Source organism: Morchella importuna, assembly GCF_003444635.1.
Source record: "Morchella importuna strain M04M26 chromosome Unknown Morimp01GS005, whole genome shotgun sequence".
NCBI lineage: Eukaryota > Fungi > Ascomycota > Pezizomycetes > Pezizales > Morchellaceae > Morchella > Morchella importuna.
Genome location: NW_025763402.1, coordinates 1,447,815 through 1,460,556, shown reverse-complemented (window position 1 = coordinate 1,460,556; position 12,742 = coordinate 1,447,815). Strand labels below are relative to the sequence as shown.

At 47.8% G+C, this 12,742-nt stretch overlaps 4 protein-coding genes across 4 annotated transcripts; 2 read left to right on the top strand and 2 right to left on the bottom strand.

Annotated features, from left to right (window-relative positions):
- Positions 1-861: 861 nt before the first annotated feature.
- On the bottom strand, positions 862-1,904 carry LAJ45_02905 (uncharacterized protein; the record flags this gene model as incomplete). Its single annotated transcript, XM_046112496.1, has 6 exons — positions 862-909; positions 978-980; positions 1,032-1,061; positions 1,155-1,302; positions 1,361-1,482; positions 1,557-1,904. 6 exons carry the CDS (start codon positions 1,902-1,904, stop codon positions 862-864), a joined length of 699 nt encoding a protein of 232 aa, XP_045974622.1.
- A 614-nt stretch (positions 1,905-2,518) lies between these two features.
- Positions 2,519-3,537, top strand: LAJ45_02904 (uncharacterized protein; the record flags this gene model as incomplete). The annotated part of the gene is made up of 2 exons (XM_046112495.1): positions 2,519-2,750; positions 2,807-3,537. 2 exons carry the CDS (start codon positions 2,519-2,521, stop codon positions 3,535-3,537), a joined length of 963 nt encoding a protein of 320 aa, XP_045974621.1.
- Positions 3,538-4,619: 1,082 nt separating this feature from the next.
- Positions 4,620-8,075, bottom strand: LAJ45_02903 (uncharacterized protein; the record flags this gene model as incomplete). Its single annotated transcript, XM_046112494.1, has 1 exon — positions 4,620-8,075. The coding sequence occupies one exon, from the start codon at positions 8,073-8,075 to the stop codon at positions 4,620-4,622; it is 3,456 nt and encodes a 1,151-aa protein (XP_045974620.1).
- A 1,797-nt stretch (positions 8,076-9,872) lies between these two features.
- Positions 9,873-11,412, top strand: LAJ45_02902 (uncharacterized protein; the record flags this gene model as incomplete). The annotated part of the gene is made up of 6 exons (XM_046112493.1): positions 9,873-9,902; positions 10,157-10,178; positions 10,322-10,398; positions 10,493-10,574; positions 10,630-11,159; positions 11,215-11,412. The coding sequence occupies 6 exons, from the start codon at positions 9,873-9,875 to the stop codon at positions 11,410-11,412; spliced, it is 939 nt and encodes a 312-aa protein (XP_045974619.1).
- Between the last annotated feature and the right edge of the window lie 1,330 nt (positions 11,413-12,742).

Below are 12,742 nucleotides of genomic sequence, written 5' to 3'. Positions count from 1 at the left end.
GGAGAATTCTAGTTGGTTGTGAATTAGTAGATACCCAAATGTGGTGTTGACTACTAATTGTGCGCCTACCCGCGTCCGAAGTTCCCTCCATTGCAACCGCAACCACCACCACTACTCAACCACTCGACCACCACAACATTGGGCACCTACATAAACCACTCCCTTCGCAAACTCTCAAGTGACAGCACCCAAAATCCCAAACCATCTGAACTCACTCAAATTCCAAAACCCTCCCTTCGCCGGACCCAAGCGGCACAGCAATGCCTTATTTTAGAGTGTCCCCACCGCCACACAGCGGCATCCACCTGCAGAACATTCTAATTCTCCGCTTCCAGTACCGGACAGCTCCCGTAGATCAGATCATGTGTATCAGCCACCTGTTTTGCTTGAGTGCTGCCGTGGTACCGCGGCCGCGGCCGTCTCTACCAAGATTTTGCTACATGGTGGGCAAGCATTCTAATCGGCTGGTGTAACGTGAGAAGTGGGGTATGTATAATGTCGATAAGTGGAGTGATGTATACAACTTGTATACATATAAGGGCCATGCATAAGTACATGTAGTAGTGATATGTGGTGCTTTTATGAATATGCTATGGGAGGTAGGCAGACACGTGCTAAGGAAACGACTGACACGAAAGTGGTTTCAGTACGCCCGAGCCTGTGCTTTCGTCCAGTGTGCTTCTAGCAACGTCCGTTACACGTGGGATGGGAATATAGACTTTCAGAACCGGAGGTAAAGGATCGGGGGGTGCGTAATTCATTCAATTGACTATGGTCCTCTATCTCAAGCTGTATACGGTGCCAATGGTATCCAGAGCATGCCTCGTAGTAGCTATCATTTCCACTTGGGTGTATTCCCAATTATTCACATATCACGCACCTCAATAGAACCATACCAGACTTCAAGCTCTACGCATGGTATTCAGCAATCCCGATGACACTCTCGTTTTAAAAAAGAAGCTATCTATTATCCCTACCTCCTCTCCCCAGGGCATCATCTACACAGTCCTCCTATCCGTCATAACCCTCACAATCGCGCCCTCGCCGGCAATCTCCACAACCTACCACACACACACACATATTAGCCCCCCTCCCTACTCCCCTACTCCCCCTACTCCCCCACTCCCCCCAAACCCCATAAAAGGACAACATACCTTCTCATGCCAGCTCAACAGCACGCTCATCCCTCCTCCATCCCCTCTACTCGGCGCGACCCCAAACTCCCGCTGCGTGCTGCCCGTCGCCTGCATCGAGATCGCCTGCGCAGCACCGTTGTGGCGGGCCATGCCCTTATATAGATACCTACACCACACCACACCCATCGTCAGCAACCCACCTCCCCAGGAGCGAAGCAACTCACTTCATCAGCGTGTCCAGCAGCTCTGTTCCTGCAGGGCCGGAATACAGGCGCGACAGGATAGGTGACATCTCGACCGCCTTGATGCTCGATAAGATCTCGAGCACGGTTGCGAGGTGGAGGTCCTATTTTCGTCAGCTATAAGATCGGATGAAATAGGTAGGGTAGGGTAGGGGGTATTGGGGGAGGGGGGGGGTGCCTTCCCGGCGTCATCAGCGCCGTAGGGGACGTTCTGGAGGGCGGTTACGAGGGCACCCTCTTGTTCACCGCGCTGGAGCTGCTGGCGGCAGGCATTGGCGAGGCTCTGGATCTCGCTGGTAGGGACGGGGTCGAAGTGGGGGGTGAGGAGGTCGGCGGGGAAGGCGGCGTCGGGGTCGAGGGCGTCAATGTCGATGAGGCGGTAGTTTATTGCTGCCATTGTTGATAGTGTGGAGGAGGGTGGTGGTGGTGGTGGTGGTGGTGGTGGTGGTGGTGGTGGTGATGATGATGATGATGACAATGGTTGTCGTTGTGGTGGTGGGGGTATGTTGTTGTAGAGTAGGTACATAACTTGTGGGGAGCTTGCATGTGTGGAGTGTGCTCGGCTACCAAGGGTGCTTGCTGCTTGTGCAGGTACTGCCGTAACAAGCCGTCTCCTCCCATAGAGGACATAGGTACGCTACAGTCCTCATACTCCACTTACTCCACTTACTCTCCCTGACTTACCTGCACTATTGTTCTCTACATCTTAGCTGGGTGACGGGCGCTATGCAGGTGTATGACATGACAGGTGACGTATGTAGGGGGTTGTAGTTTAAATAATTTATACACATGTATACTCAGGCTCGAGGGGTTCGGAATGAGCCTAGTGATAAGCCTTATTATTCCATGAACACCACTTTCAACGAATAGAACTCTAATCCTAGCTCGATTCGAGAGAAATCCCGGGTTCTTGACAGCTCATGCACCCGGTTTTTGCTCTGTTATGCACAGGGAATGTCGTTATCATCGTGAAAATAATTACAACAGTATCTAGTGATCCAATTAACGGGGTGAACTTGCGCTTCTAAGAGTCACTCTCTCTTGGCCAGAAGGTCAGAAGACCGCCGCAGCTACCAGACATGCCCTTTATAGAGTGCTTGCTCCCTCCCCGTCTCTTCCTATACCCACATATTGCACAACATGCAAACACGAGCGATGTCCTCAGAACAGACAACCAAAGTCAAATTTTTCGTAATCTCTGACACCCACGCCCTGAAACCAAACCCCAATACGATATTCCGGAGCCCCTTTCCAACATGCGATGTTCTTGTTCACGCTGGCGACCTCTCTAGTTGGGGGACGCTCCTTGAATATGAGAAGACGCTCACCTGGATGAAGGCTTTCAGAGCAGAGCTGAAGATTGTCATACCCGGTAAGCCCTCTTCCCCCATCCCCCCACTCCTCACCCACTGACCTTATATGCCACAGGAAACCACGACATAACACTCGATCCACCGTACTACAATAAAATCGAAGATGATCGTGTATTGATCGACGCTGCGCACGAGCTCTGGACCAGCTCTGCGGCGAGAGATGCAAATATAATATTCCTGAAGGAAGCCACACGCACCTTCACTCTCAGCGGGGGCGCGCAGTTCAAAGTCCATACATCACCTTATCAGCCCAAATTCCATAACTGGGCCTTCAACTATGCCCACTCTGAGGATCGCTATAACCCGAAACCCACTTCACCCACGGAGACAGCCGTGCCTGGAGTTGCACCGATTCCAGAGGGAATAGACATCTTGATCACCCACGGCCCTCCGGAGGGCATCAACGATTTTGCGGGGCGGACCACAGAAGATAACGCCGGGTGCGAATGGCTCCTCAAGGCGCTGAAGAGGGTGAGGCCGAGAGCGCATTTCTTCGGTCATATCCATGAAGGGTTTGGGGCAACTCGGGTACGGTGGGGAGAAAACGGGGAGATGACAAAGGCCCAGGTGGAACCACCAAGTATGAAAGAGTTGAAGAAGATGGAGTTTCGTACGCGTGCGTGTGCTTCGTGGAAGATAGACGTGTCGAGGGATGGAGACAATCCTCTCGGGAAGAAAGGTGAAGAAACGCTGTGCGTTAATGCGAGCATGTTAGAAGATCCCGAGGACCCCGAGAATATTAGATGCGGGGGTGTGCTGATTGATATGGAGCTACCGGTTGTGTGAGAACTCCGAAAAAATGTTTTTTCTTTCTTTCTTTCTCTTTCATTCGTTTATAGGGACCCCGGCGTAGAAGCACACTTATGTAATTTTCATCCTTGCTCAGTCAATGGTCTTTCGTTTTTTTTCTATGTAAATTGTTCATATAGTAATTTCTATTTCTTTCTCTAGAAAAATTGGTGTTAGCATATAAAAATCCAAACGCGAGTTATGAGAGCAGGAATACCTTTAACGTTTAAAGCCAGGAAGGAAATGTATGGGAAGCTCACCATTTTTGATAGTAGATCTGATAAAATTGAAATGATTGAAGAAGTAAAGAAGTGGGGGGGGGGGGGGGGGTGATTCTCCATGAAGAAGAGAGGTGGTTAGAGATATATGTAGTTTTGTTTGCGATGACGTAGCATCACGCAGAGCACCTACATATCCACGCAGACATTTACTCTAGACGGGAGTTTGTGCCTGTGCCTACAATTATCCCAAGACTCGCGTCGATCATGCATGAAAGTGCTGCAACCACGCGGGTCTAGATCATTGGACCAAGAAATTACATCCCTTTCCTTCATTCCGCCGATGTAGAAGCTGGGCATTTTCAACTATCTATTCTAAAAGATAAAGATGTGCGAGAAATTAAGTTCAAACGGTTCTGTGGTTGATTAATTTAAATGTAGGAACTCTAATGCCACTCGTCCTAGGCCTTGCACTCCACAGGGAACCTGGTGCCCGCTATCCTACCGTAAGCACAAATAGCATTCAGATAAGAGACATCGGAATGTTTGGACTACACAAATCCCTGGAGCGTAATGATCGATGTGATATTGATGTTGAAAACAGGAATACCTAACGGGATATGTGTGCGACTCTATCGACAGAAAAAAGTATTACAACAGCCCATAGGCCGCAATGCCATACAGAATAATATCTCTTACATAGAGTGAAACAAACGATCCAAGAATGCACCGCTTTAATTACAATGATATGTAATTCAACTTCGACCAGACCAAAGCGCCAGCAAAAAAAAAGAGAGAAAAAAAAACCCCTAGAAAATAAAATGAAGCCTCGTAGAAATATAATCAAACGCCGTGTAAGAATTACAGTCCCAACTCATCCTCGCTCAGATCAGAATCAATTGTTTTTTTCTTTTTCGCCCGAAGTCTCTTTTTCTTTGAATGACGCTTTTCGGCTGATCTTTCTAGTATTTTTTTCAGGTCTTTCGACTTTGGTTCTACTAGGCTGGTGTTTGGGGATGCTCTAGGATCGTTAACGTTGACCATTGATCTAAGTGCGCCGAGAGAGGTGCGTTTCGGAGGACGGGAGTGAGGTGGTGGAGTTGGTGGCGGAGGTGATGAAGGAAGGCCTGCGACAGAAGGAGTATCCTCCTCCAACATATCATCCTCCATTTCCTGGTCTTGATATTCTTCATCTTCCTCGAACTCATCAGATTCTTCAAACTCTTCGAGTTCTTGTTCTTCCCCGGAAGCCTCTGATTCTCGTCCTCCCTTATATCTTTTGAATTCTTGTTCTCCCCCTTTTTCCTCGGAAGAACTGTATTCCATAATCTCAGATAATGGTATCTCTCTCGCGCGTTTCCGCTTAGATGGTGGTGTGGGGAGAGGTTGCGGGGATGAGTACGGGGAAGGTGAACCGAATTGAGCGTCACCAAATGATATATCACCAATAACCTCTTCCTCTGACTCGTCGTCCGTCTTATCGTCGTCCTCAGTGGGTTCCTGTCTTCTCTCCATTCTTCTCAAAACAGGTGATGAGTAGTCTTCCATCATCACTCCCTCAGAATCTAAATCTTCATCCTCATCCTCCCAGTCGTCCTTGTCGATACCGAGTCTTTTTATAGTGGAGGAAACTACCGAGGAATTCCTGAAGGGGGAAGAATCAACAACAACACTGAAATTGAACTGCTTCTTCAATCCGCTTGATTGGGTCCGTGACGGTGTCCTAGTAAACATAGGAGAAGACTTGATGGCAGAGAAATAGGCAAGGCTCTTCTTGATCCTGGCGGTACCACGGGGGGAGCGTCGAACTGTACGAGGAGGTGTAACTCGAATATTGGAGTAATAGTCGGCATCCCCGTCGGCATCCTCGTCGGAGTCATCCTCAACGAAAGATGACGAGGATGATGGGGTGACGGGTTGATCATCATCCTCTACATCTTCTTCCTCTTCCTCATACTCAGGCATGCCGACAGAGGCATCATCCGCCTCGTCCTCCTCAACAATAGAAGTTTCTTCAACATCGCTGGGGATAGCTTCATACTCATCTCTCCAATCGTAATCGACATCTTCGTCCGGCATCTCGACCTCAACACAGTCCATAAACAACCCTACTCTCCCCTCCTTCCTACCAGGAGTGGCGCCGACGGCGACCCACAGGTCCAGCCCTTCTTCATATCGCCATCCCTTTCTTTTCCCCTTTTTCTTTTCGATGTTCTTTTTCTTCCTTTGGTTGGCTCTTGTGCCCTTCTCCAGTTCAGCTTTCATATTCAGAGGTTGCAAGAAACATCTGACCCTCCCGGGTGTCTGAATTTTAAGGCCGATAACCTTGTGCTCAAACCTTCCTAGCCAATCAATCCATGAAGTATCTGATTTGACCTCCTCTGAAACCGAAAATGTAACGGCAATCTGAAGCGCCAATTGCGCAACCAAGTAACGCTTAGTCTCAAATAGCTCTTGATGCGGAGCAAGATCAGGTTTTCCAGGAGTAAATGTTACCATCTTCATTCCCGAGGCGTTCCGTGGAGTTTCAGGGGTCATTTCTGAAAATCCAGATTCCTCTTGTCCATGGGAAGATGGCCATGTTTTGCTTACGGCAGCAAGACTTAAGAGACGGTTAGCGAGTTGTTGGATTGGATCTTCCTTTGCCCGAAAAGCTCTATGGTAGAGAGGTATGTAGCACTCTACTATAAATCCCGCCAATGATCTTAACGCATGTTTACCGCCGGAACTACAGATATCTTCAAGACATCTCGCAATCTCGTCCATAATCAAGTTGTCATCTTTGGCACTACTACCAAGGCCTTGGAGAAGAATTGCGGTTTTAGCTGCAACTGGCCAATTCCCACCCCACACCTCCTCTGTACTGCTTTTGACTCCAGCATCCTGGACCAGAAAACCTCGCACGAGCTGTTTGATTATCCCTACAGCTTCTGACCTAGGTTTAAACAAGGAGAGGGGCACAAGTTCTCTAGTCGCTTTAAGTATTGTATTTTCTGCTTTAGTGGCAATATTATACGGCATTATTGCCGCCGCCTTTTTCGCAGCTTGGTCACTGTGGGATTTAGAAGTACGCGAGGTGCCTTTACGTCTTGAAACCTTTTGACGCCGAGCGGAAAGGGCATTGATATGCTCTTCTCCAAAGAGGCCAAAGGCTGCCTCGAGAGCCCGTGTTGTAAGAACTTCGAGACCTGGGTTCTCTTCAAGATCAAGTTGGAGAAATTTCCTGATGTCGGCACTTCCAAGCCAAGACGGATTCGATTGTGTCATTGGGAAATTCCGTGCAAGAAATCTGTAGATAATTTCCTGGTCCGAGAACCAGAGTTTCTGAAGGGTAAGAATCGGGGGGTGGTCGGAGGAGGAGATAACTGGAGAAACGTCAAATAAAGTCTGGAGGAGAGACTGGGCCTCCTGTTCAGCGCCACAGCTTCGACAGAGTCCTATTAGTACACCGGCCATCCCTATACCCCCGTTGTTTCCTTGTCGCCCTTTCATCAAGCCATTTGCAATAGATTCTCTGACAAGCTCAACTGCATGCCAGCGAACTATATCACGGAGGTATTCGCCACCAGAACCCAACTCTGCGGCGGCATCATACCAGATGTCATCAGCGTCAACCTCGCCAGATGTGGCAAGAATACAATGTGCAATTTTGCGGGCAGCAAGTGTGCGGAGGGGGAGAACTTTAATTTTGGGGGGCGGAAGTTTAGTTGAGAGGAGTACAGACTCGAGCGCAGTGTAAATGCCAAGGTAGACGGAGAATATAGAAGGATGGACATGAGACTTGAGTGAGTGGAGAAGTACGAGTGGGTTATTTGGATCCTGAGGCTTTGCTTGATGCGACCGTTTTGGTTGTGATTGGGATTCAGACTCTGCTGGGTTGCTGGCCGAGTCTCCCCATATTGAAAGATAAGAATCATCGACATGAATTGACGGCACTTCATTAGAAGCTGATGGCGGGTGATTCCTGTGATTTCGTGACCCATTGTTACCACCAGCTCCCACATATGTCCGCTGTGGTCTTGCCCGTGCCCGCCTTGCTCCCATTCCAGCTGTTCCCGCTGCCTTTTCAACTACTTCGACGAACAAAGCATCGGGATCCGTGGGGTCGCGTTTCGGCCTTGGACGAGCTGCATTCTCAGTGGTAACAGAAGGATTCGATTTCACAATGTTCCTGAGAGCCTGTAGCTTTGAGGAGAGCGGCCGAAGGAGACGGTGGCAACGAGCTGTTGTCCATTGTTTTGTTGGGTTATGAGAAGTAGTTGTGGTTCTAGTTATGGTTGAAAGACTACTTCTGGATTTTGGCAATGCTTCGGTCATTTCGCGGTTATCGGCAAGATTTGGTGGACGAAGCGAAGCTGTCACATGAAAACCTCCGGAATATCCAACTCGTTATTATTATCTTTGTTGTATGGATAGCGAATTCGGCGGGGGAGGGGAAATTGCTGATGGAGATTTCACGATGAAAACAAAAAGTGATGGTGGACGCGTTGAGGTGGCTACGCGTGTGGCTGAAAGTTGCCCCGTTGACACCTTGATAAAGTAGGTACCTACCTCAACCTTGTTAATCTCAGGGCAGGGCGATAAGGCGCTGCACGGTGCAGCTACTTTAGAATATGTAGAGCAGTGCCCACAAGACATGGAACACCGCGTTCTCAAGCACTTTCCCCTCAACCGAAGGAGCGATAAGATTACGATTGTTGCTATCATTGCTAGCTATAAATCCTTTTTTCTTTTTGATGGCCCATAGCTTATAGGGCAATACATGTAGGCTCTGGGCACCTCATGTCGTAAAAACTGGGCCTTGATAACCGCGGGATTGCGGCTCTACGAGTTTGTCCGATTGGATCAACTCCAGCTCTTGCCCTTTGGATCCTAGGCACGTATCCTTTCGAGGGGCAGGGTCCTGCACGCGACATTTTGCTTATTTTAGTGGGCATTTTTACTGTGGCGGCGGGGCATCAAATCTTTAGTGTGTGAGAGTTGTCCTCTAGAGTCTCTTGGTAACAGAATCGTCGAGGACGAAGAATGAGAAAAGCGGCAAAAGAAAAGGATAAGGAACAGAAAAAAAGTAAAATTCGGAATGTGAACATGCAAGGAAGAAAGGGAGAAGGTTGTCTTGAGGGAAAAACAAACTAAAAACGAGTCTTGATGTGGTTCCCTGGTGAACGACGAATATCACAAGTACAGCGTGAGGTAAAATTATTGTAGAAGTATGGGAAGAGTCCTATTGGCTTGCCCAGCCATAGAAACCCTGTTTTTAGACCCCTGTTTCTACAATAATTTTCCCTCTTGCTGTAGGAGCCTGAATATCGAAACCTCCCCTATCGTAAATCTTCATACCGAGACTCCGAAAATCTCACCCGCAAGGGCTCCTATACATACATGTAGCTTCTACATACGCAGAGAGCAATTTCAACCAATGCTTGTTTTCATATTATCAAAAGAACTTCACATGCAGCGCCAGTTGTTCCGGTCATCATACCGGTGGATGATGATAATGATGTTACAATATTTAACTGGAGAAACTGAGCGGCAATGTGACAATATTGAAGTTTGATATTAAGTAATACCAGACCTTCATGTGCCTTTTATGGCGTCTCTTTTCAAAGCGGCGGCTTCTTCCCGCAGTGGAGAAAATGCTGGAGAAATATCACCTATATAAATTTCATGGAGATTCTCGAGAATTCCTTGTCCGGCTGCCGCCAGAGGCAAGAAAGGATGAAGGGAACCGAATTCCTCTCCACTTGGATCCCTGCGCAGTGATGCCGCCCTAAAAAAAAGTTGCTTCCACAAATATCGGGGCGGAACGGGAAAAGCCAGTCTCAGCTATGCCTCTTTAAGGGTGAAAACAGGGATCGCTCCAGCCTCTGTGAGCGGCGTTTCACTTTTTTTTTTCCCTCGTCCTCAAGCAGTGTGAACAGAAATTGCCAAGACTTCACTCCTCCGACCCCGTTCAAAAACCCATCGTCCTCCGCAACTCTTTCCCTCCCTTCCTCCTCTCTCATCCATCCCCCTCTCTCCCATTTCATCAAGACAACAGTAAAGAATCGTTGACCCGATCTTTACCGTCATTCATCTTCTTTAGCCTCACTCTCCCCTCGAACGTTTGTTAAGATGTCGTCGACACAACAGAAGCCTCAGTCCGTAAGTTACCTGAATTTTCTTTTCTTTTTTTCTTTGGCGGAGCCAGACCCGATCTCAGCGGTGTTACCACTACCACGATCGATAAGATGAACGTCAATTGACCCTCCACGATGAAGTGGGGGATTCTGTTATCGTTCTGAGCCTCTTATCGTGACGGTTGCTGGGCGGTTGCTGGGCGGTTGCTGGGCTGACGGGGGTGCATCATGGGTTTCATCTGAATCGAAAGAATCTTTTGCTAACTATTATTGTATTAGACCTTCGTGGTTGACTTCTTGAGTACGTCCATCCATCAACCCAGCAATATCAGAAATGATACTGTTTTTTCTTCCGTTTTTTCCTCGAAATTTCGAGGAAACTCGATTAAAAATTCGATATGCAAGATTTAGATTGCTAACATCATTTCTTCTGGGCAACTACAGTGGGTGGTGTTTCCGCCGCCGTCTCGAAGACTGCTGCTGCTCCCATCGAGCGTATCAAGCTTCTCATCCAGAACCAGGTTAGTACATCTCCTCAATGGGCAAATATTGGAACAATATCTCTCTTCTCCCAACCGTTCACTTCATTATTCTAACCTTGTTTTGTTTGTATAGGATGAGATGATCAAGGCTGGCCGTCTTGACCGCAAGTACAACGGTATCGTTGACTGCTTCAAGCGTACCATGGCTGATGAGGGTAATATATATAAAATCCAGTTGACACTTTCCCATTATCTAACGATTTTATACAGGTACCGTTTCTCTGTGGCGTGGTAACACCGCCAACGTCATCCGTTACTTCCCTACCCAGGCCCTGAACTTTGCTTTCCGTGACAAGTTCAAGGCCATGTTTGGATACAAGAAGGACCGTGATGGTTACGCCAAGTGGATGGCCGGTAACTTGGCCTCTGGTGGTGCCGCTGGTGCCACTTCCCTTCTCTTCGTCTACTCCCTTGACTACGCCCGTACCCGTCTTGCCAACGACGCCAAATCCGCCAAGAAGGGTGGTGAGCGCCAGTTCAACGGTCTCATTGATGTCTACAAGAAGACCCTTGCCTCTGACGGTATCTCCGGTCTTTACCGTGGTTTCGGTCCTTCCGTTCTCGGAATTGTTGTCTACCGTGGTCTGTACTTCGGTATGTACGACTCGCTCAAGCCTGTCCTCCTTACCGGAAACCTTGAGGGCAACTTCCTTGCCTCTTTCGCTCTCGGATGGGGAGTCACCACTGGTGCCGGTATCGCTTCTTACCCTCTCGACACCGTTCGTCGTCGTATGATGATGGTAAGTTGATAATTCCTCCAAACTTACCTTTTGACCACATTCTTACACATAACAGACTTCCGGTGAGGCCGTCAAGTACAAGTCCTCTTTCGATGCGTTCACCCAGATCGTCAAGGCCGAGGGTGTTAAGTCTCTCTTCAAGGGTGCTGGTGCCAACATTCTCCGTGGTGTTGCCGGTGCTGGTGTCTTGTCAATCTACGACCAGGTTCAGCTCCTCATGTTCGGAAAGGCCTACAAGGGTGGTTCCGGTTAAACGGATCGACTTTGATGAAGTAAAAATACCTCTCGGCGGAGAGGTGGGATTAGCGTAATATGAAGGCGTCAGGGATGGGCGCTTAGTGTTAATAGTTAGAGCCTGATCTCTTTCATACGTCTAATATACAAAAAGTTTGTGTGTTGCGTTTGGGCGAGGTCTTCTTTTTTCTGTTGACAACTGGGTTCTTAAAAAAGACGGACGGGATAAAAAATGGGGTTTCTTCACTACTTTTTTGATTTCCTGTTTTTTTTTTCTGTTTGGTTCTTTGGTTAGGGTTTCTTTTTTTGTCGTAAAAATATAGAGACCCGTTGGTGGGTTACAGCATTATTCATCTCTTGTGAACCATTATTGTGCACACTGTCCTTATTTTCAGACCAAGGTATCTTCATATCGGATTTGTGGAGATTTGATATCAATCCCGAGGTTATGGTTTCGCCTAAAACGAGGCACAACATCCATGGATCGATCTTGCTCCCTACATAACGCATTTCGGAAAGGTGTCAACAAGCCAACACGTTTTGCAGTGAGGCGGTGGTGGCTTGGTAATTTCTTTCCTTTTTCCCACAAGCACCGTCGAAAATGCCACACGTATCCTTATTGAAAGAGCACATGTCTCGAAAGCATTGGTTTAATAGGAGCGTTTTGAAAGGTGTCAACGATTTATGAAGGTACTCTAGAGTGCCTTACAAGTAGGTACTTCACTTCTCTACTCTACGTATGTAGCTTGGGTGTTGAAAATAACTTGGAGAAGGGTGATTCCTATTGGATTGAACGGGTTGTGGGTGAGAAAGCAGGTACGAGTGATATGTTGTGATTGCACCCGGAGCTCTGGGTGGGCTTAGTGTGTCATAGTGGGGCTTTACGGTACGTATCGAGGGTTATATGTACTGGGTGCGAAATGGAGAGGGGCTCTCTGTACACCATGCTATGTTCACATTTGTATTGGTTCAATCACCTAGAAGGCAAGAAAACGGTGTCTGTATACGTTAAGAAGCAAGATCTATTCCATTCTTTAAGCATCCTCCGAGTACCCTTGCCACTAATTGAATCCTCCACTCGACCATTGGGTCTTTCACGTTAAAAGAAAAGTTCTCATCCCTTTTCTGAAACCTTGGATATATCCGTGATGTGTAGTAAATGGTTTTCCGTAAATCCTCCACTCAGTTAATGAACCATTCTAACGGTCGAGTGCTCAGAAAATGAAAAGAAGAAGGGAAGAAGGAAAGGAAACAGCTTCATACATACATGTACCATAGGTAAGGCAGGCAAAAGTAAGAAAAGAGTAAGGAAAGGTGATAAAGAAAAGAATGAAATTTAGCAGCAATAG